General features: G+C 51.3%; 1 protein-coding gene across 3 annotated transcripts in view; it reads right to left on the bottom strand.

The window, feature by feature from the left end:
- Man1c1 (mannosidase, alpha, class 1C, member 1) overlaps positions 1-23,760 on the bottom strand; it is a 142,601-nt gene that overhangs the window by 76,103 nt on the left and 42,738 nt on the right. For 2 of the 3 annotated variants that reach the window (NM_207237.3, XM_011250232.3), the window contains exon 2: positions 2,495-2,591. In NM_207237.3, the coding sequence (NP_997120.1) occupies positions 2,495-2,591 (97 nt within the window). Of the gene's footprint in view, positions 1-2,494; positions 2,592-13,651; positions 13,821-23,760 lie in introns of those variants that run through there. The other variant, XM_006538757.4, reaches the window with a different exon arrangement.

A 23,760-nucleotide genomic window follows, 5' to 3' on the forward strand; every position in this document is an offset into this window, starting at 1 on the left:
GGCAGCGTCTGGAGCCCAGAGAGGTTAAGTGCCTCGGGCACAGCCACACAGCTAAGGCCAGAGGGAGGATCTGCGCTCGGGTCTTCAAACTCAAGGGATTTGTTCTTTCCATTGTCCCAGATGTCTAGTGATCTTCTCCCTTGCAGAGGAGTCTTGAAGAGCTGTGCCTTCAATCCTACATCCTTAGGATGGTACCAAATGGAGCCCGACTGAGCCCAGTCCCTCCTAGAAGTGCTTCCTATAAAACTAGACAATAGCTGGCTCTCTGCTGAGCAGTTTCAAACACAGACACCCAACCGACAACACCAGTTCCCCTTTACAGGGAAGAAAGGGGGTTGTTTTCTTATTGCATTCCCACTTAGCCTGCCAGCCCACATTTCAACAGCTTTGAGAAGAGCCCCACCAGCTTTCTATCCATGCAGCTGAGCGGGACACCGGGTGGTAGGTCTATGCCGGTGAGAGGAGGCAGCTGGCTTCCTGACAGAGATCCTCATACTTCATGCTAACGCCCAAGTCCATCTCTCCCCCCAGCCAACGCAGGAGTTATCCTTAGGTCATGCCCAGGCCAGTGGTTATGCCTGGAGTAAAACTCTTACACTATTCTTAATGGGAAAAAAACAGAAACCACCTTTGTCCCTTAGTGAGGCAGTGCCATGAATTATGGTGACACATCCATACAGTCAGCCAAACCACTAAAGTCATCTCATGTGAGCTGAGCAGACTATACTCCCAGCCACTCAGGAAGCAGAGGCAGGATGGCTGTCTGAGCCCAGGAGTTCATCAGCCTGCGCAACACAGGGAGAAGCAGCTCCAGCATTTATTATTATCATTATTACTGCTTTGTCTGTTTAGAAAGAGTTTATGTAGCCCTGGCTGTCCTAGATATCACCATGTAGGTAAGGCTGGCCGCAAACACAGAGATCTGCCTGCCTCTGCCTCTCAAGTGCAGGGTTGAAAGCATATGCCACCACACCTGGCTCAAAGATTTTTAAAAACTTAATATAAATACCCTGTGACAGGTAATCTTCAACTGTCAACTTGATTGGATTTAAAAATCACAAAGAGACACAACTCTCTCTGCGTGTTGCTCAGGAAACACACTGTATAAAAAAGCAGAGAGCCCCTCTCTCTGCTTCCTTACTATGGAAACAATAACCACACCCCCCTCACATTCCTGCACCCAAAAAGATAGACTGTGTGCCCTTAAACTGTGAGCCAAAAGAAACTCTCCCTTCCTTAAGTTGACTTTTGTCAAACATTCGGCCATCGAAATGAGAAAACCAACCGGCGCACATTCTTTTGGTTTGCTTTGTTTGCTTTGTCTTTGTTTTTTCAAGACCGGGTTTCTCTGTGTAGCCCTGGCTGTCCTGGAACTCACTCTGTAGACCAGGCTGGCCTCGAACTCAGAGATGACCCTACCTTTGCCTCCCAAGTGCTGGGATTAAAGGCCTGAGCCACCACTGCCATCACAAATGTCCCTCTCACAAAATCCAAACTGTATACACAGAGGAAAAACTGAAAGGCCATGAACACAGACGTCAGCAGTGGCTACATTTATGAGACAGCAACTGCATTCTGTTTATTTATTTTGCCCATTTTGTACTTTTTGGATCCCCCTTTCCTCCTGCATTCATAAATGCATGAAGCTGCTCAAATCCACATCCCTTGCCATTGCCACTGCCACAGGGGTGACTCATCTGGGCAGGCAGAGATCCTCCAGCGCTGACTACTGGAGGAGAATGTGGGTCTGGATCATATTTCCTGTAACGCTAACCATGATAATGACGGGTCCACACACAGGCCCTGGGCTCCCGCATCTAGTCACCCTTCAGATTTCCCTGGGGTTTCCGTATCAGGCTTGCTTCTCTGGATCCAACTCCAGCAGCCTGTATTCCATGGGAGTGAGGAGTGGGGGATATGGTGCTGCGGTTATCTGGTCCAGCACAGCATCCTTCCCTAAAGAAAGGAGGTGCTCAGGCTGCCCCCAGCATCTTCTTGCTAGAGGGCCTGTAGAGCAGGAGCTAGCACCATGACAGGCAGAGGAGTGACGTCCGAAATAGGAGACTGAGCTTGCAGCCTTTAGGAGATGCAGAGAGGGGCTCTGGGTTCAAAGAATGGAGCAGTAAAGAGGGGACACAGCCAGAAGGGCTTCAGGAGAAACGTGAGGGCACGTGGCTGACCTGCTGTCACCAGCCAACATAAAGGACACCCCAAGATTTTATCTAAAGGCAACCCAAACGGGGCCTCTTTAGACACATATTCATTCTCTCTGGAGACAACGCCACCTTGCCATCACCCTCCCTCCTGTAAGGTGGATTTACCCAGTCTTCCATGTTCCCCTCCCTCACCAGCCTCACTTTCCCAAGCTGCATCGCTCAGAAGTGAGGATATAAGAGCGGACAGGAGCACTTGGGTCCTCTGAGTCCAGAAAAGCTTGGAAGAGCCTAGGAAGGGACAGAAGCACTGGAGGCCCCAGAGGTCTGTGTCAACTCACCAAACATGCTGCCCTCGAAGCCGTCCTTTGTGAGTGGCCGGAGCTCATTCTTGCCCATCGCATAACGGCGGTAATTCTGCCAGGAAAACCGCATCATCTGCGGGAAAGAGCAGGGGACCAGGCCCCGGTGAGACGATGCTGGTGGCCAGGGGCACCCACCACACCCTCTACCAAGCTCTCGGCCCTGTAGACAGCCGTTCCTCTCCAGTCACGCCACACACTGAAGACCATTCACAGGTTTCCCAGAAGGAACCTAGAGCGCTGGCTGAATTCTAGCTTTGTTCGAGGCCAAGAGGAAAAACCAGAAAGAAGAGGGAAAAACTCTTAGGCGGGCAGTGTGGTTCAGTGGTAGGAGCCTGCCCATTAGAACTGTGTAGAAAGCCAACACACACACAAGGAGATGGGTCGGAAATGAGGTAACCAGTTCAAATTTCCCAGGTGGTCAGTGAGAGGGCCGGGAACAGGATGCACACTCTGGTTAGAAGTGTCAGGTCTGTCCCCTAAAGACTATGGACTGTGCTGAGCTAGGCACCCTGGGCTCTTTGGGCCCTCGCTGGTCACTGTCATTGGTTCTCTGTATGGCTGTGGGCCAGAAGCTCATTGAGGCCAGACACTATACCTGCCTTGCCTCAGTTTCCCTGACAACCCAGCCCAGGTCATGGTACATACTATCGGCGTATCTGAGGACAGTCACTCTGTTTGTGCCGGAGTCTCAACATAAAGGCTCCTCCGGGCTACTAGTCCCTAGCTGCACTCAGCCTAGAGGCTGAGGGACATGGTGACAATCTGCTCACCCTGCTCCCGAATCCCCACAGTCACCCTCATTTGTTTTTACACTCTGTCCCTTTCACTTCTGTAAGGCAGGGTGCAGGAAGAGGGTCGCAGGGGTGGAACTCTGGAGTGACAGTGGGGTGGAATGGGACTTGCTTGTTTTTTGAGACAGGGTCTCAGGTAGCCCGTTAGCTCACTCTGCTGCCAAAGATAATCTTAAACCTCTGGCACTCCTGTCTGCACCTCTCATGTGGCTCTGGGCTGGGAGCAGGGCACCCTGCACATTAAGTGAGCATGCCCAGTTGAGCCACTACAACCCTTCAACCCGTTCTTGCCGGTTCCCATTTGTCAGTGTTTCCAAACACTGCCATGCCTTGGTTTACTCTGTCCTGTGTTTCCTCCAGCAGCGCCTGCCTCTGAGACAATCCCACCTCCTTCCCCATGTTCCCAGTAGTCAGCCTTTTCCCTGGTGCCCAGGCTTAAAAGCCATCTCTTCTGGTAATCATTGCTGCTGTGACCGACATCTACAGGGGAGTGACTTCATGGGAGCACGGCATGGACTCTGACTGGCAGGATGCTCTAGCACAGTGTCCCAAATGATGGCACGGAGGTTCCAGGAAAGTGAGAAGGATAGCACAGCTAGCCAGACTGGACTGCGTCTGTCACCCAGAGCAGCAGGCCCCCATCATCCATAGCCGCTGTGCAGCTCCCTGCTCCACGGCTCATGCCAGCATCGTGGCACTGTGTGGCAAGAGCTCGGCACGGGCCTGGAGGCCTGCCCCCACTCCTCTGTTATTTTCTACTTATCTCCAATTGGCAATAACGGAGAATAATTGCGGGGTATGCGCGTGGAGAAAGAATGGAGTCCCTCCCTCCCTCCCTCTTTCCTATGCACCCCCTGCCCCCGCCCCCGCTGCCACTGAAGTTGGCAGTAGGGTAGGCAGCAGCCACAAGATCTCAGAACATAAACCACACAGCAGAGCTGTGTAGGCTGCTGCGCCCCACCCTGAACCAACCCCTACTTAGAAAGAAATGAGTGTTCACGAGTTATGAGGATCACAGGTGTATATTCAGAGCCGTCCCCTCCAGGCCGTGACCTGCCAGCTGTATCAGTGGAGGAGGACAAAGGTGGCCAAAGGCACAAATGATCCTCGTGTCACCCCGAGCTGGACCAGGAAGGCACGCAACTGCCTCTATGTGCAAACCCTCAAACACGCACGAGCCACCCCTCCCTCCCACTAAGATGCCTGGGCACTAGACAAGCGCGCACACACCTAGCAAGCGCCTGCTAGGCCTGGGCGTAGGCCTGGGCGTGGGCTCGTGTTTGAGCTGCACGTGGAGGCAAGGCTCTCCCAGCAGCCCCACCCTCTCCCCCTACCAGCTGCTCATCCTCCTTCAGGCCCCAGCTGAAGGATGTGTGTGTGCAGGGAGTCGTCAGTCCCAGCCCCGCCTGAGGTGGTGCATGCTCCAGTTCCATATCACCTGGTTATGTAGTGTGATAGAGGCCAGTCTGGGCTGCATGCGATCATGCCTCAAAAAAACAAACAAGCAAAAAGATACCCTGGTGCCCGGGATCAAGGGTTTTCCCACTGGCATCAAATCAGCCCCACAGCCCCTATCCATGTGGCACACCTAAATGCCCTCTGGCACCGGCACATGGAAGAGACTTGTTAAATATCTGCTGAAGCACTGAATAAAAGAACAAATAGGAAACCTAGCCCCTCAGCTTCACCCATGGCCAGGGCTAGTTTTCCTATGTGGACTCCATGATACAGGTGGGAACCAGCCACTGAGCAAGGGCTGTTTAGAGGAGTCCGCTGGGTCCCAAACGCTTGGTCAGACAGGTGCATACAAGGGGACCTTGTCCAAAGGCATGATGTAATCCTAAGATCCTAAAGGAGGTCACTCAGGCTACTTCCTGTCTCACCCATGTTCCTAAGTAGAACATTAAGCTACCTCTACTTGAATACCCCCAGTGATGTGGGGTTCACCACCTTTCTGGACAGCCCCATCAACTGCAGAATGTCACAAGTCCTTCCAGAACCCGTCCAATATGTTCTCCCCTAGTACCCGAGTCAAAAAGCATCTTACACACACACACACACTCCCCTCAAGGACCCAACACTCCTGTCCCCTTAGCTGAACAGCCCTGCTCTGTCAACAGGTTCCCCTAGCCTAACCTCCGAATCCACTGTGTTCAGCCATGGCACCCTCTGTGAACACACCTTCCCCTCAGGTACCCCATGACTTCATCACCCATTTTGATAAAAAGCAGAAATACTGTATCAACCTGCCTTGGCCACCCTGCAGCTGGGGGTGTGGGGGGGGGTGTCTGTCATTTGTCCCTGGTAACACCCACTTCACCCGGCTCCGTCTACCATCCCACACCTGCTGACTCCCATTTCTGTTTCTCATCTGACACTATCCCAACCTTTGTGGAACCAGATCTGACCGTGCAGTTCAATGTCTGCCTGCTTTGGGCAACGGGCAAACTGACTAGATGGGCTGGCATCTGTGCCACCCTGATTTGGGACATAAGTGCAAATGGTTGGACTGAGGGCAAGGAATCACCAGACGCCTTCCTCTTGGTTCTAGAACCAGTTGCTGACCATTAGCCAAGAGCTTACCAGCAAAACCCATCACTCTATGTTTGTATGCAAAGGCAGAGAAGGAAAACAGGTTCAGGCTGGCAGGACTGTTCTTGGAGAACTCATTTTGGCTGCCTCTGATCATTCCTTTTTGTTCTAAACTCTTAAGAATCACTCACTTAAAGCCCCACTGGTCCCATAAGGATGGCAATATGCAGAAAGATGACATTAAAAGCATTGGCAGGGATGTGGGGAAGGCCTCATCGATGGCGGGTGGTGATGGAGACGGGCAGAAAAAGGTTCCCATGTGGAGTGGTCCAGTTTCTTTTTCTGTTGTGTTAAACACTGTAACCAAAGCAACCTGGAGGAATCACAGTTCCACATCACAGTCTATCACCGAGGGAAGCCGAGGCAGGAACCTGGAGCAGAGCCCAGGAGACACACTGTACCTGGTTTGCTTGCTCACTTTGGAAGCCTAGGAATGGTGCTGCCCACAGTGGGCTGGGCTCCTCCCACATCAACCAACAATCAAAACTATTCTCCACAGACCACAGGCCAAACTGCTGTAAACAAGCCTACCACTGAAACACTCTGTTCCTAGGTGATTCCTGGTTATGCTGCCAATAAAAACCACGACAGGGGAGTTAGCATTTAACCCAGTCCTTCTGGGTAAGATGATCATGGGTAAAATGGCTGTGAAAAAAAAAATGCATCAGCTTAGGAGGCCCAGGAGGTCCATCTTCAGAAAGGCCTGCTTGCCAGCCTCTGGGCAGATGAATTTCTTGAGCATTCCATGCCTGGCTGACTGATAAGGAGATCCACCAAACTAAGACAATACAAACACACTTACACGGAGGCATCTGCTTTTCTGCCTGTGGCCTGGGACTTCAGGACATGTTAGGCAGAGAGTGCTGACGTGACCAGTCTCTAGGAGCACACATGGTAAGAGCCCCTTACACAGTCACAATCTCATGCTGCAGGTACATCCTGTGTGGCTTCCCTGGGAGGTCACACTTGAAAGCTGCACCTGGTACCCTGCAGACTGCTGCCCCGCATCGGCTCCTGGGTTAACTTGGCTGTGTGTCCGCTGCTTTCATAAACATTAGCTGTGATCAAGACCATGTACTGGGCCTGACAGCAAGACCTCCGACTGAACCATTGAATCTAGGGATCCTCTGGAGGACCCCTGGCACACAGCTAGAATCAAAACATAATGTCCTAGTTAGCGTCAGTTATCAGGTTGACACGGCTAAAGACCAAGGGAGTCTCAACTGATGGACTGTCCAGATCAGATGGGGTCACAGCCACATCTGTGAGAATGACCTTCACTGAGGCGAGAGAGCCCAGTCCCCTGTGGGCAGCACCACCCCTAGGCTGGTGGGCTGTATGATAAAGGGAGCTGAGCATGACATCAAGGGGTGGGCCAGTGAGCAGCAGTCTTCTGTGGCTTCTGCTTCAATACCTGCCCTGAGTTCTGCCACTGACAGCCTGGAACTTGGAAGCGTGAGCCAAAGAAACTCTTTCCTTCCCAAGTTGCTGAGACTATCATAGCAACAGAGTGAAATCTGGAACACAGACATCCACATAGGAACGTGGGCACAAGCGCTCATGGCAACCCTATTTTAAACAGCCAGAAAGTGGAAATAAACCAAAGGCCCGTTGACTGGTGAATGAGCCACGGGCTGCGGTTAAAGTGACTGTAAAAAGGACATGGGAACTCGACAACTCGGATGAGGCCCACAACCCTACATTAGGGGAAAGGAGCCAGACACAAAAATGCCACTTACTGTGTGATTCTAATTAAGAGTGACACCCAGAAGGGAACTCGGGATGACAAAATGGATCTCTGGCTGCTGGACTCTGGGGAGAAGAAGGGGAGGAGACTACAGTTGGAGATGAAGTCTGCGCATGCGCACTGTGGAGGTCAGAGGTCGACACTGGGAGTCTTCCCATAGTATTTTCTGAGACTGGGTCTCTCACCGGGCTCACCAGTTTGACTAGGCTGGATGGTCAACAAACCCCAGGTGTCCTGCCTCCCTCCTCTCCTGCTGACCACAGATGCAGTGGCAGATCACTAGGCCACTAGCAACTGCTGACTGCAGACACCTGTCGCCGCTTGCAACTTGTGCCCATGTCCGCACGCTCGCAACATAAGTGCTTTACCCTCTGCGCCCTCCCCAGCCCGACAACATACTTTTAAAAGGTGGTCTTTACAGCGTAGGGATTATGTCTCAATAAATCTGTTACTGATTTACATATTTAAAAAGAAACTATCTTAAGTGGCCAGAAGTAGAGGCCACATGCCATCTTAGATGGCACGTGGAACCCAGCAACCCCTCAAAGATATTTCTACCCCTAAAATGCTTCACCTGGACAAACCCCAAAGGCTCATCAGACCAACCCAATGTACTGATGCCCAACAGGAAGAGAAAGAAAGATGGAGAAACACCCACAAGGGAGCAGACAAGTTAGCCAGAACCCGCTACTCCTGAAGCAGACGTCATCTGGCAGTGACTGGCTGCTGAGGGGAAGAAAGGGGGCTATGGAGGCCACTGGCAGATTCGAATGCGGCCTCGGGATTGGAACGGGCCATGGGGCTAACATTCTGGTTCTAATGGGTTTTCTGTGGCGCTGTGGGAAGCGTCTGATCTTGCTAAAAACACAGACAAGTATTTAGGAGAATTATGTCTGCAACAAACTCTCACATGGTTCAGAGCAGGGTCGTGTATGTTTATACATACATAAAAAATAAAAGGAAGAAAGCATGCGTGCATTAGAGAATCTTGCCCAAGGTTGACGTCATCTTCACTCAAATGTCTGTCCCGTGGAATTCTACTTCCCAACACTTATCCTCAGGTCTTCCCACCCCAGAGCTTCCCCACCATGGCAGGCTTTCAGGCAAACAAGCCTGTCCTGTTGAAGATAGGACCCAGTAGATAAAGTGGGGACTGTCAACCTGCCTGTTCTCTTGGGATGAGACTGCCAAGTTTATTCAAACGGATTGTCCATCCTTAGTGGGTCTTACTTTTTAATTGGAGGGTCCTTTTACAGTTTCGCACACTTTCCAGAAGTTTCCCTCAGGGTCGGCTCCACCCCCTCTGCTCCCACCTCTTCTCCAGGTTCCTCTGGGCTCAGTTCTGTACCCTCAACGTCCTCGTTGGCATGCTGTGGTTTAGATGAGGTCTGTCCCCAAAAGGGCCATTTGTTTGGTTCCCCAGTGTAACAGAGATGTGAGGCACGGCACCCCTGAGCTGTGGGGAGCCAGCTGGAGGTGACCATGTCACGGGGGCGTGACCCTGGGGAAGGATAAGTGACGGACGGTTTTGTTAGAAGAGGTTGCCTTGCACTGGACAGAACTGGCTGCTAAGGAAGGGGATTATTTTGGAGTGGGTTCGTAATTCTTGTCTCCCCCTCTTTTTCTCTTCTGCCCACCCCCCACCCCCACACACTCCCTTCCCCTTTCTGTTCCTCCACATGATGTGGTTCAGCCATGCAGAGTGGAGCATACTAGTCTTAGACTGCATGACTTCGGGCCAAATTGATCTTTTTTTTCTTTTTAAAGTACCCACCTCAGGCATTTTGTTATAGCAACATAGAGAAGACTATGACTTTTTTTTTATAGATAATTTAAAAGAAAAATAAGGTTGATACCTATCCATTGCACCTGTCTATAATTTAATAAAGGAGAATGTACTTCTCAGAGCCTTAAAGTAGAAAAAGAACACAGAAGGAAAACAATTACCCACCGTTCAATCTAATCACATTCCTCTTCTGCTGTCTCATTGTTCCCAGTGACTGTGACACAAACACACTCAGCATCATGACAGACACTTCCTAAACATCACTGTTAATGGCTAAGTAACAGCCTGGAGCAGATCCATCAACTCCTGCTTCATCTGCCTGCCCAACTGTAGACGCTACTGCGAGTTCTCGTTTGTAAAGCGATGCTACGGTGCGCATCTTTGCACACAGAACATTTCAAACCCTTTCCTTCACCCAGAGCCTCATCATAGGAAACAGATGAGGAGTTATTAGCGCGTGTGAAGTGCTCAGAGACGACAGCTGGGGAGGCTGGGACCGCAGGTCTCTTTGTTGGGTAAAGTGCTTACTGAACAAACACAGTGACCTGGGTTCATCACTCTGGGGCCCGTGGGGAAAGCTGAGCCCAGTGGCTCATGCCTCTAAGCAGGCTGGCCAAAACAGCAGGCTCCAAGTTCAGTGAGAGACCCATTTCCACAAATTAGGTGGAAGGAACGGAGAGATGGCTGGGTGGCTCGGAGTTCTTGCTGCTGTTGCAGAGAACCCAGTTCAGTTCCTAGCACCCAGGTCTGTCAGTTCACAACTGCCTATAACTGTGGCTCTGGGGGAATCTGACATCTCTGACCTCAGGGGGTGGGAGCAAGCACGCCGTCACGCACACGCACACAGCAAACACTTCGTAAATTTTTAAAAGTTTAGGCAAAGAGCGCTAAGTAGGATGCCTGACATTAATCTCAGGCCTCCATACATGCATGCATGACCAGGCATGTGCATACACACATACATACATAGATACGTACAACACACACTCAGATGAGAGCAAATAGCTTGTTTGCTCCACATTGGGTAAAACTTGCCTGAGCCAGATGTGGTGGCTCAAAGCTGTGATCCCAGCACTCAGGAGGTGGAGGCAGAGGGTATCCCTAAAAGTGGAGGCTAGTGACACATCAGACCAACCCACACAAAGCGAAATCTACAGAGCGGTCACTGTCTCCGTCCGGTGTCTACCTAGCTCCCTGACTTAGACACGGCCACAGACTTGACACCAGTGCTTTTAAAAAATAATTATAAAGGGCCTTAAAAAAAGAGAGAGACTGAGAAGCAGAATCATACACAGATATTTTAAAGTACATCTTCAAATCCTTAGCACCAGGCGAGGGATTCTCATTATGTGCCATTACGAGGAAAAGCAAGATATCAAATTTTATGGCGTGAAATGCACCACGTCTGCCTCAGGCTGCTTTTTTTTTTTTTTTTTTTTTGTTTTGTTTTTTCGAGACAGGGTTTCTCTGTGTAGCCCTAGCTGTCCTGAAACTCACTCTGTAGACCAGGTTGGCCTCGAACTCAGAAATCCGCCTGCCTCTGCCTCCCAGGTGCTGGGACTAAAGGCGTGCGCCACCAAGCTAATCAGGCTGCTTTCTTTTAGCACCCAGGTCTACCAGCCCAGGGGGCGGGCCCATCCACAATGGGCTGGGTGCTCCCACATCAAGCACTAAGAAAATGACCACAGGCTAGCCCACAAGCCAATAGGGTGGGCACATTCAATGAATTTTCTCTCTTCTCAAATGACGCTCTGTCACGTTGATATAAAAACTCAACAGGACAGGCTCTGAGGTTCTGGCTGCCTGGGCTTCTCTTCCTGTTACTCCTCCTGCTGGATAACTGTCTTAGGGAACCCTGCGTGGCTGCATCTGCCCCAGGTCCTTGTGTTGCCTTTCACAAAGGGCATCAAGCTATTTCCTCTGTTTTTCATGTTAATAACCTTTCTTTTTCATATCACAGACATTTCCAGATATCACTGTGGGACAGTCAGAATACATAGGTTCATACAAACAAAAATCATCGAACGCCTCACCCTGAGATGTAACCACCGTCAATATTTTTCTGTTTTTCAAGTCCTTTAACACATATATGCATTTGATGACTTTATGCCATAAATTTTGACATCTTGCTTTTCCACTTAATGGTACATAATGAGCACTCTTTGCCTGGTACTAAGGATTTGAAAACATTTAGATATCTGTGGACTGTTTTGCATCTCAGACTTTTGTCTTCTTAGTCTTAGCTATGCTAGAAGTCACCAGTCGGGACAGATTGCTTCTCCAATAAGCTCCAAGCCTCCGTCTCCATCTGCCTCTCCAGCTCTGCACTGTCACCATTCCCTGCTTGCTTTTTGAGTTCTGGGGGAATCAACCTAGCTCCTTATGCTTCCGGGATGCACTTCCCGGACAGAGCTGTCTCCCTAGTCCGAGTGACTCTGACAGAGGTCGCATCGCATGGCTTAATGCTCACCTCTTCTTCTCTGCTGGTCCCCAATAACTTCCTGTCCCAAACTGGGTGTTCCTTTCTTCTTCAGGGCCACCTCTGGGACTGTGTCTCCCCTGGCTCACAGGCTCCTTTTCTCTGGTGTGGGTTGTTTTGAGTGCCCAGTGGCATGGGCATCCGTGCCTGGAGAGACACTGGAGCCTCTATTCTGCAGGAGAGAGCCTTAAGAACTTCTAGCAGTGATGCTTCGTGCCTGCCACCACCACTGTCACCCATGTGGTGGCCTTGAGTCGGGGCTGTAGGCTCAGGGGGATGGAACTTGCTTAGGGTCTGACTCTTGCTCTTTGGTCTCATGGGCCTTCCTGATTAGTGCAGAATACTGCCCCTAAAGAGATAGACCTGCAGCCGGATGGTGGTGGCACACACTTCTAATCCCAGTACTCTGGAGGTAGAGGCAGGTGGATCTCTGTAAGTTCAAGCCTAGCCTGGTCTACAGAATGAGTTCTAGGATGGCCAGAGCTACACAGAGAAATCCTGTCTCAAACAAGCAAACAAACAAACAAACAAAACAGCAGCAAAGCAGCCCCGGGCAAGGCGTAGGAAGCCAGTAAGATGCACTCTTGCTCAGAGATGCTGAAATAGGCTGCTTCCTCCCCACATTGCTTTTAGTCATGGTGTTTTATGACAGCACTAGAAACCCGAACTAACACATGGCCCAAGACACAATCTATTCTCATAGTCACATATCATGAAAACTGTGTGACTTGGAGAAGAGACCTGCCCCAGCCAGACACAAAGGTTAAGGCAAGACAAATGGCTGGGGTGGTGGCAGCTTGGGATACAGTAGATATCACATCAGACTTAAGGAGGGGCAGTCACCATTTGTGCATGTGTGTGCAGTCACACACATGCACACACAAGTTGGGCAGAATGTGGCTTCCAGGGTCTCTGAAAAGCTTTCTTGTCTACTCAGAGAATATCTGTCAGCAGACCCCAGAGCTTTCCTATCACCTGAGCCTACGAGAGTGGAGAGCCGTGCACCACCATAGAGTCAGACATCGAGATATCTCTAGTTCTTTGTCCAACAACACAAGTTCCATCCCCCTGAGCCCACAGCCCCGACTCAAGGCCACCACATGGGTGACAGTGGCGGTGGCAGGCACGAAGCATCACTGCTAGAAGTTCTTAAGGCTCTCTCCTGCAGAATAGAGGCTCCAGTGTCTCTCCAGGCACGGATGCCCATGCCACTGGGCAGCTCAGAACAACCCACACCAGAGAAAAGGAGCCTGTGAGCCAGGGGAGACACAGTCCCAGAGGTGGCCCTGAAGAAGAAAGGAACACCCAGTTTGGGACAGGAAGTTATTGGGGACCAGCAGGGAAGAAGAGGTGAGCATTAAGCCATGCGATGCGACCTCTGTCAGAGTCACTCGGACTAGGGAGACAGCTCTGTCTGGGAAGTGCATAAGGAGCTAGGTTGATTCCCCCAGAACTCAAAAAGCAAGCAGGGAATGGTGACAGTGCAAAGCTGAAGAGGCAGATTAAAATGGAGGTTTGGAGTTTACTGGAGAAGCAGTCTGTCCTGACTGGTGACTTCTAGCATAGCTAAGACTAAGAAGAAAAAAGATGGCTGGTGCCCAAGAATGATGGCCAAGGTTGTCCCCTGGCTTCTATACACATGCATTCGGGCAGGTGTGTGTTCACACACACACACACACACACACACACACACGTGCTCATACGCGTGTGCACAAGCACACACACACAGTAGACTCACCAGCACAGCAGGCCAGGCCCACATTGGCTCAAATATAGCTGCTCTCTTCCAAGCAAGGAAGGGAAAAGGGTTTTCTGGTCGTTCAAGGCCACAGCTGGTGTCCTGACTGGATGTCTTACGGGCAGCAGCCAGGACTGACACTAGCCCCGTCTACAGGGCCAGGGAGAAAGTGTTTGGTCTCCAGTGACACTGGGATCCAATGACTGCACAGATTGAAGCTGTGGGAGGTGGGGCCTTCTCCCAACTTTTGTGTAGCCTGAGGAACCAGCTGCCGGCTAGACACCTAGGAGCCATCCCTGCTGGATTGTCTTTTCTCTTTTAAAAAATTATTTATTTTTAAATTGTACGTAAGTAAGTAAGTATGTATGTATGTATGTATGTATAGGGATATGTATGTGCCATGGCATACATTTGGGGGTCAAAGAACATCTTGTAGGAGTCATTTCTCTATGTGGGTCTCAACTTTGAACCTACATCGTCTTGTCCTGGCAGCAAGCCCCTCCACCCTCCAAGCCATATCAGCAGCCCTTCTTTTCTCTCTCTCTCTCTCTCTCTCTCTCTCTCTCTCTCTCTCTCTCTTTCTTTCTTTCTTTCCAGATAGGGTTTTACTCTGTATCTAACCTAACCTAAAACTAACTTAAACTAACCTAAAACTCAACAGTATCACTCAGACTGGCCTCAAACTTGCAGTTATCCTCCTGACTCAGCCTCCCAGATCCTGCACCTGCTGGTCTTGACCTAGCCAGGTTCTGGGTGGAGCCTGGGAGCTGACCTGAATAAAACCTGTGACCTCAACTCCGTTTTGTAGAGCTGCCCCTGGGGAAGGGACAGGGAGGGGCTGCCCACTTTTCATGCCTAGGTTTGCAGGCACAGGGACAGGAAATGACAAGCAGTAAGTGTGGTATGACCTGCTTGTGGCCAATCAAACCCTGCCTACTGCCCCTGGGGACCTAGACCAGAGTCGCTGGAGCTCACCCAACTGGTGGCTGTTAAGACAACATGGCTGACTGTGGGTCCCAGAGGATAGAACTCTGCCATCCCAGGTGTGGTCTGGGACCAGCAACTGGGCACACCATGGATAGGGGCACCCTGGACACCACAGATCTATATAAATCCATATGCTACTCTCGAGCTCTGCCTCCATTGGCTGTGTGCCCTTGCTGGAGTGTCTCAACCTCTCTGAGCATTCACATCTAAAACGGGGCAGGAAGAGTTGACTCTTAGGATCACCTGGAGGAGAAAGAAGATGAGGCAGGTAAAGTGTTTAGCACGGCGGCTGGTGTACAGTACACACCCAGGAAGAAGCGGCGTGAGGCTATCACATCCTGTTAATGATCCATTAAGCACTTCCCCACCCACACGCAGCATCAGAATCCCCAGTGAGCTCTTCCACAGGCCTCCAAAGCCATTCTCCACACTGGAGCTAAAGCGGCTATTTGAAATGCAAATTTATTCCTAGCTCCACTGCTACCCCAACACACTTAAAACACCTTCATCAGGCAGAAAGAGCCAACTCCTTAAGGAAGCTCTCAATCCAGAGTCCTGCCCACTGAAGTCTCCAGTCAGTTCCTCCTTCCCCATTCTGCTAGCTCTGCCTGCTATGTTCCTCACACCCCCTCCCCCTGTCACAGGACCTTTGCATGTGACCATCCCCCAGGAAATGTCCCTCCCATTTTTTGCCTAGTGAATTCCACTGTCCGGTGGCTCTCAATTTGACACTTGTGGGGCAGATGGGGAACATGGTTTCATGTAGCCCAGGATGGCCTAGAACTCATGATGCTACAATGTAGTTAAGGATAACCTTGACTTCCTTCTTCTTCCCAAATACTATTCATGTGCCCAACCACACTTGGTTTAGTTATTACCCATTACTGAATCCTTGCTGGCTTTCTGGATCACCCAGATGTAGACTGGTTAGAGTTGAAACATCCCACTGCTTGTGAATCGCTAGTTTGTTTGTATCTAGTGGGCTCCACTGTTCACCATAAATACAAGAATATTCGGTGTCTCCTGTGAGTTACAACACAACCAGGGATCCTGGGTTTAGGGTCAGAGGACCACAGTGAAAGAATAGAACCCCCCAGTGCCAGGATTTAATGTGCCAGTACGGTATCGTTGGAGGACTAGCACAGCAATGGCTCTTGGGAAACCCTCCCTGGTGAACCCTGTGGCTGCTACACCTCTGAAGGCAGCCGCTTAGCAGCCACACAGAGAGCCTGCCCAGGAGTAAACCTTGCTGGGCTGCCTGCAGAACAGGGGGCCTGCCTCCCCCTCCCACTGGCACTAGCCAGGTCTGAGATGAGGGCCAGGAATCTGGAAAAGGCAGGGAGAGTAGCGTGGGTGACCTTGGCTGAAGAGAAATCACAGCCCTGTGGAGACACTTGGTGTAAACCTTCCCAGGAGTGGGTAGACTGGCCAGCTTCTAGAGAGCTCCATCTTCCTCCTTTCTGCATCTCCTGGTTATGCATGGGGGCATACTCTACTTTCCAGAAAACAAAGCTGCACGCTCACAGGCTGCCATTTAGGGCCCACACAGTGTGCACTACAAACACAGCACACTTGGTGCTCCCCATGCCTCTGGAAGGTGCTCTCGGGAGGAAGAGAGGCCAGGCAGGGAAGAGCCCAGCACTGATCCCTGCTCAGCACAGCTGTGTGTCCTTGAACGTGAGACTCTGTGGTGTCCCAAACCCATGTTTCACAGCCCATGGCCGTCCACTTCCTTCATCTCTCCACAATACCGGATCTCACACAGACACTCACACACACACACACACACACACACACACACAAACACAGAGAAACACACACAGAGATACACACTCAGAGACACAAACATCAACATACACACATGCACACAGACACACACACACAGACTCATATACACAGAGACACACATCAATACACACATACACACACTGACACACACCCATAAACAGACACATACACATGCACACACAGGCACACACACTGACACACACACTTCTTCCCTGTCTCACAGATCTTAGATTAGCACACCATCATGCTCATCGACAGAGAGAGAAACTGAGGCACGTCCCTGAGGGCCACAGGAAGCATTAGATCCATGGTACTCACCTGTCTCTCTTAAGAGCCGATGCTGTCCACTGTTACCCCAGCAAGCACTCAATAACCCCCAGAAGGTGACATCAAAGGTTGCCACATCCTGGACCACAGAGTGAGTTTCCTCCCTTCCCCAGGAAACAGCCGTTGATGTGGCCCTGCAGTTAGCTTTGGCCAGAACCTCCCAAGTCTCCTCTTGCTGGACACCTCACATCCATCCTGTCTGAGGTCGACCCCTCGCTCACCTGTTGCCCACCCTCCCTCTCCCCTGACTCACAGGCCCCCTGTGGCAAATGCCTGTCTCTGACTTTTCCCTGAACTTCATCTCTTCCGCCACGCTCAGTCACAAGAACCTTTGAGTCGGCCTCAGACACACCTGGCCCCAACCCGAGGTAGTACGTAGTCCCAAAGTGGCACCCGTGAGACTGAGAGGTCACGGGGCAAGATGATATTAAAGTTTCAGGTGAATCTAGACTGTTAATCAGCTGAACTTGACCCTGGGAGATGCGCCTGGTTAGCCAGACAAGCCACCATGATTGCTAGGATCCAGTCAGAGCCTTGGTGGTGGACAGGAAAGGTCTCTGCAGGCCGTGGCACAGCTGAGGATGAAGAAGAAGCCAGAAGCAAAGGAACGCAGACCTGCCTCCCGAAGGGCTCTTCTCGGGGCAGCTGACTGTAAGTGCCAACCTGACAGGGCTGAGGGAAGCTCCCGAGGTTGGGGAAGCGTGGCTTCAGAGTGAGTCTCTGAGAAGGCTTGTGGGAGAGACTGATCTGAGTCAGGGGGCTAACTTAGAAGGCAGGCAGGCCCTGCTCAGGGTTCATGGGAGCTAGCCAAGCACAGAAGGACCACCCAAGCAAGGAGAACATGTTCTTCTCTTCTGGGCGACCGAGGAGACCTTTGTCTGGTCTTTGGACATGAGAGCCCTGGCACCCTGGCACTCTGGCCCACGAGACTCATGTGTCCTCTCAGCAGCAGCAACAACAACCCCCTAACAGCCCCCCCTCTCCCCAGTTCTCTAGCCGTGGCCTCGCACTGAACGCCATCACCAGTTTCCTTGGCTCTCAGGACCTGTCATGGGACTTCTCAGCTCTCCTTAGAAACCACGAATCCTTCCACCCATCCTGTTGAGGGCTGGTCTGTTGCTATGCATTGGAATGCTAGGCCTACGAGTGAATTCTCACATTTACAAGCTTTTGTTGGGCAAGCCTTGTTCCTTAATTTAATACTATTGGTTAAATAAAATTGGCTCCAGCCAGTTACTGGAGGGATTAGAGGTAGGTGGGTTTTTGTGTTACCTGGTGGAGAGAGGAGAAACCGGAGAAGAAGGAAGGAGAGGAGAGGAGAGGAGAGGAGAGGAGAGGAGAGGAGAGGAGAGGAGAGGAGAGGAGAGGAGAGGAGAGGAGGAGGCCATCATGAGGAGAGATGGACCATGAGCTCGTTCGTAGCCAGGAAAAACCACAAGTATCTGGGGTACACACACTGGGAGGTAGCCCAGCCAGCAGTTAGAAGAAGACAAGATTTGGGGTGACCCCAGTAACTGTCAAAGCCAAATAAAATAACCATAGTCTGAGTCTCATTTATTTGTAAGCCAGCCGGGGACAAATTTAAATTGGTTGTACTATGCCATCCATCCTTTTAACTAGTCTTATTTTTTTCCTTCTTTCATTTTTACTTTTTATCTCCTTAGTTTGTTTTTGGAATAGGGTAATGCCATTTTCGAAGCTACCTTAAACTCCCTTGCCCAAGCAAATCCCCCTGACTACCCGGGCGGTAAACTACAGGTGTGCTACCTGCTACGGCTCCACAGGCCTGCACTCCAGAACCCAGCTCATTTCTGCAGCCTTACTCTATTGCTTCCAACTCCCTGGAGAACCCTGCCTGGCTCACTCTCCCAGAACAGAATGGATACAGTGCAGCCAACACGTTGACTCTTTAGCCAGTGAGACCCATCTCAGACTTCAGACCTCCAGAACAAATGCATGCATTAAGTCACTGCGTTTGTGAGACCAGTCACCCAGGCATCAGGACACTGACACACGACCCAGAATGAACGAGCCAAGCCTCCTGGCACCTCCTGCTCAGGATGTCTGTTCCGGCTCAGGGGCCTCAGCCACTGCAGGCCATCCTAGCAGCGGCTGGTTTCTCTACTAGATAGGAATTCCACTTGCCTCTGTCTGTGCTTTCCTTGAATGTGTGAACCAGTCACCTCTGTATTTCTAACAGGTGGCATGATCTCTCAAAGAGTCGACACGGCGCACCTGTCCTGACAATGACTCTTTCAGCACTGAATGCCTCCTGCACTTAAACCTGACACAGGGCCAGGCCCTTCCTAAACATTCAATCCCATGCCAACCCTGCCAGCCTCAGTATCATTTCCACCCACTTCTCTGTGTGGATGCACATAAGTGAGGGGTGAGAATTACGTGTGCACACTAGCATGCAGAAGCCAGAAGACAACCTCAGGTATTGTCCACCTTGATTCTGAGACAGGATCTCCATGGCCTGGGACTCACCCAGTAAGTGGAGCTGGCTGGCCAGTGAGCCCCAGAGGTCTTGCCTGCCTGGCTCCCAAGTCCTGGGATTACATCTGGCTGTCCTGGAACCCATTCTGTAGACCAGAACTCACAGAGGTCTGCATCTATGCTGGGAATAAAGGTTTGGCCACCTCTCCCATCTACACCTGGCTTTTGGACATGGGCTCTAGTTATCTTCTAGTTGTCTGTCTCAGGTCTTTGCTACTGCACAGCAAACATTCTGACAGCTGAGCCATCCCCCTCGCCCCTCCATCCTGGTTTTAACAGAAGAGGCTGTGGAGCCCTGGGGGATGAGATCACGTGCTCGTAGCCACACAGCAGGCTGAGCCAGGCAATGGTGTAAGAGGAGAGAGCCCAGGAGCCTGCCCACTGATCCACAGGAGCAAACTGCACCCCACCCAGCAATCTACAGGGGTCTTATTAGAGTCTCCTCTTCCCAACCTTAGGGGTTACAGGGCTGGCAGTGGCAGAAGCAATGTGAAGCCTGGGTCTGGCTGATTTGAAAGACCATGTCCCTTCATCTCACCAGGATGCTCCAACTGGCTAATGAGAACCAACAAAACATCACCCCGGCACCTCTAGACAGCATGCGGCAACATGCAGTGTCAGAATGAGGGCTGGCTGCTGCCCAATGGCTGGTCCAAGGAGTCCATCCTGATGTCTGTTCTCTGTGAGAGCAAGATGTCACAATTTCTCTTTCCTGGAGGCTGCCTAGGTGGAAGGAACGGGCAGCCTGCTTTTACCCTGCAGAGCCTAGAGCCTCTGAAGACGCGGAAGAGGCTGTTCTTTTGTCTGATCTGTGAGATCTGAGCCTGAGCTGTAAGAGCCTGGGAAGCAGGCTGGGGAGACGGCTCAGCCAGTAAAGAACTTGGTGTGGAGCATGAAGAGCTGAGTTCAGATCTTAGCATCTGTATCAAGAGCCAGGAGAGGCAGCCCCTGTCTGTGATCTCAGTGTTAGGGAGACAGACACAGAGAATCCATTTAGCTCAGATTAGGGTCAGTGAGAAGCCCTGTCCCAAAAATACAGTGGAAAATGACTGACATCACCCAGTATTAATCTTTGACCTCCACATGTATATATATCCACACAGCACACTAACATGTATATATACAGCACACACACGCATGCACACACGCACAGACACACACACACAAATAACGAATAAGCCAGTTTGAGTGAAAGCCAGAAAATACCAGAGCCAGTGGCAGGCAGATGGGCCCAGGCTGAGCACAGAGAGCTAGGTTTCAGACTTCAGTTTGAAGTCTCTACATTCAGTCTTGGTGACCTGTGTCAACACCTGTGAGCTTTATAGGAAGCCCCATGCCACGGGTGGGAACAAGGGGCTTAGGAGGAGAGAGGTCTTGCTGGCTGGCTGTCACCTGCCAAGAAGATGGCTTTCGCTATGGGATCCACATAGAAGCTTCTGGAACCGTACATTTCCCGGTGCTTTTGAACCAAAAGGGTTTTGGCAAGGACTCTTAATCTCAGAGACCCCGTCCCTGGACTAGCAGAGGATTGAGTAGGACATGGTGGCATGTACCTTTCATCCTAGCACCCAGAAGGTGGAGGCAGGTGAATCTCTGCGTTCTGAAGCAACTGGTCCGCATGGAGTTCCGAGCCAGCCAGGGACACAGAGTGAGATCTTCCTTCAAAACCAGAAGGCCCAGCATCCATTATTTACCCGGATGTAAGTAAGGTGCCTGATTCTGATCCAAACAAAATTATTCTAGCTAAAAGATAGAGAAGGAGGTGGGAATCAGCCCTTGCTCCAAGTGAGGTCACACACCTCCTGTGAGGAGCGGGTGTGGCAGCAGTCCCAAGAAGGCGCCAGGGACTGCAGCTAAGTCTTATGACTTGCACCTGACTTCCTCATACACCTGAAAATAAGCCTCGACCATCGTGAGAGCTGCACAGGTGCACCATGATGCTGGCAGTTTAAACAAGTCCATATTTGGTGGTGACACGCCCCTGCCGCCCTGATTGGCTGAAGCTGCATGCCTGGTGAGGTGATGTGGCCTGCTGTGAGTGGATGGGGACTGAGAGTATATAAGAGTGAGAGGCCCTGGGTTCGGGGGAGAAAGATGAGGAAAAAGATGAAGCGAGAGAGATGAAGACTGAAGTTTGCTGTTAGAAGAACTGGTGGTCGTGTCGTTCTTGCTGGTCGAGAGCGGACACGACAACCTCCTAGCCCATGGCCACTCCAGGAAGCAGGTATAAAACCTAGCTCACAGACAGGAGACAAGAACCCAGGACACACAGCCATCACAAACAAGGGACAAACAAGAACCTGAGAGTCACAGCATTCACAGACAGGGGACAGAAACCTAAGACACATAGCCATCACAGACAAGGGACAGACAGGAACCTGAGACACATAGCCATCACAGACAAGGGACAGGAACCAAAGACACACAGCCAATAGTAGAAGAAGGTTTGGACCCAGCCTGACTGCAATCTTTGCCTCTTCCTGTCCCTGCTTCCACCTCATCCACTCAGATAACACTCCCTGAGGACCGACTGCATAGCACTCTGTGTGACTCGTAGCTCACACATCCTCGTATGATCAAACAGACAACAATGAACACGAGAAATTCAACTGGGGTTAAACACTATGAAAGAAAACCCAGCGCCCCTCAGCAAATGGGGGTGGGGTGGCTGTGAATGGTTCTACAGTAACAGCTGGACTGCGCCCCTAGTGAACACTAAAAAGGATAAGCTTGTTTCTGCATCTGCAGCCTAAGAAATCCCCTTGTGCACCCCAGACCCCCATCAGCACGGACTCCAGCATAGCTTGCAGATCTCGGCTAGAAAAGCTTGCCAAACCGACAGAGAAGGCTATCTGCTCGCACTAGGAGGGGGCTCTGCAGCAACAGCAAACAGCACGGCTCAGCCTTACAAATGTCATAAAGCGACTGGGTCCCGGACTCATTCATCCCGGAGCCGGAGAGCTGCCACCCCATAAGCGCTCCTGGTGTCTGCATTCATCAGCCTGCTCAGGCAGGCTTGCTTCTCATTTTTCTAGGTCTGTGGTGATGGACGACACGTGGCGGCCCTTCTAGGTGCCTAATGAGGACCGGTGGCTCTCTCTCTCACTCCCGCAAGACTGAATTCCTCGGGCCACATACTTAGGATGCTTCCAGTGACAGTGTGAGCAGAGAGCGAGGAGTGCTTGAAAGGATTCCTGCAGCCGCCCTCTGAAAAGAGAGCCTAATCACGCGGGAGCCGGCAGAGCATCAGGCCATTTGATCGCAAACCCTTGAAAAAGACACCAAAGAACAATTAGCTAGAAAAACCAAAAGGCCTCCTCATGATGAACTAGTGGGACCGGCCAAGAGAGAGACAGAGAGAAAACTCAGATCGTTTGAACTACTTCAGTGATCACAATCAAAGCACACAGGAGCCCTGGACTTGCTCGGTTTCCAGAACCTTTCTCCTGACGCGCTGCACCCCACCCCCTGAAATCCGAGGCCCCCATTTCTGACAATCTTGTCAGTTCTGATGGCACCAGGATTTTCTTTTTCCCAAGCGCCTCCAGATCTGGGGCTTTCCTACTGGGGCCCATAAACCTGCCACAGGGAGATGGCAGCTCCCGCAGTGTGGGCAAAACAGACCCCTTCCGTGCGCACAGACCAGACAAATGAGCGGACAGCCGTGACAGGTGATTCGACAAAGCCGTCAAAAAATTCCTCTTTTCCACACTTGCTTTGGAGGCACCGCTGTGGGTGATGGTGACTCACTGGGCCTCTTTCATAAATCTCAGAGACAGGCTCTTCCTGACACTTCCTACGGAGGATAGACTGCGCTGAGATTCCCATCCCTGACAGCCAGATAGTCTGTATAAAGGCAGAAACCATCTTGTTTTCCCAGTTCTGAGCTCAGCAGCTGACAGGCATTGTTGCTTAAAACACTGTCAGCTATGGCCTGTGCGGTGGGGCTCAGCGGGGAAGACACCTGCTGCCAAGTCTGATGACCCGAAGTCCATCTCTGGGCCTCACACGGTGAAAAGGAAAGGACCTACAATTGTTCTTGGCCTCCCGTGCATGTGCGTACACACAAACACACTTGCACACAAATAAATGATTTTCAGAAATAAGGACAACACCGTCGGCTGGCCTGAGGTGGCAGGCGTGAGGAAGGGGAGGGTGGGCGTAGGATGAAGTTAAGTTAGAGGGGCACAGGGACAGGATGGCGGTTGTGGGGGTTAAAGCTGGGGTGGAGGTGGAGTGGGGTGAGGTTGTTAGGAGTGCTTTCCCTAAGGAGGGACCTCCGCTACACCACAGGCCTGCTCTGCTTTCTCCGGCTGTTCTTTTTCTGGATAGAGGGAGAAATCCTTCTCGTTTCCACAAGGGACTTGATAGCCCATGTGTGAACTTGAGAGGGATGAGTGGGAGGAGGCTGGTACTCAGGTAGACTCCAGGCCTAGCTGTGCCCAGAGACAAGGAATGAGACAGGTGGGTATCGTTTAGTTAGCCTCAACTTCCTCCCTCCTGGACGG

This window comes from Mus musculus, chromosome 4 (genome assembly GCF_000001635.26).
Source record: "Mus musculus strain C57BL/6J chromosome 4, GRCm38.p6 C57BL/6J".
NCBI classification, from domain to species: Eukaryota; Metazoa; Chordata; class Mammalia; order Rodentia; family Muridae; genus Mus; species Mus musculus.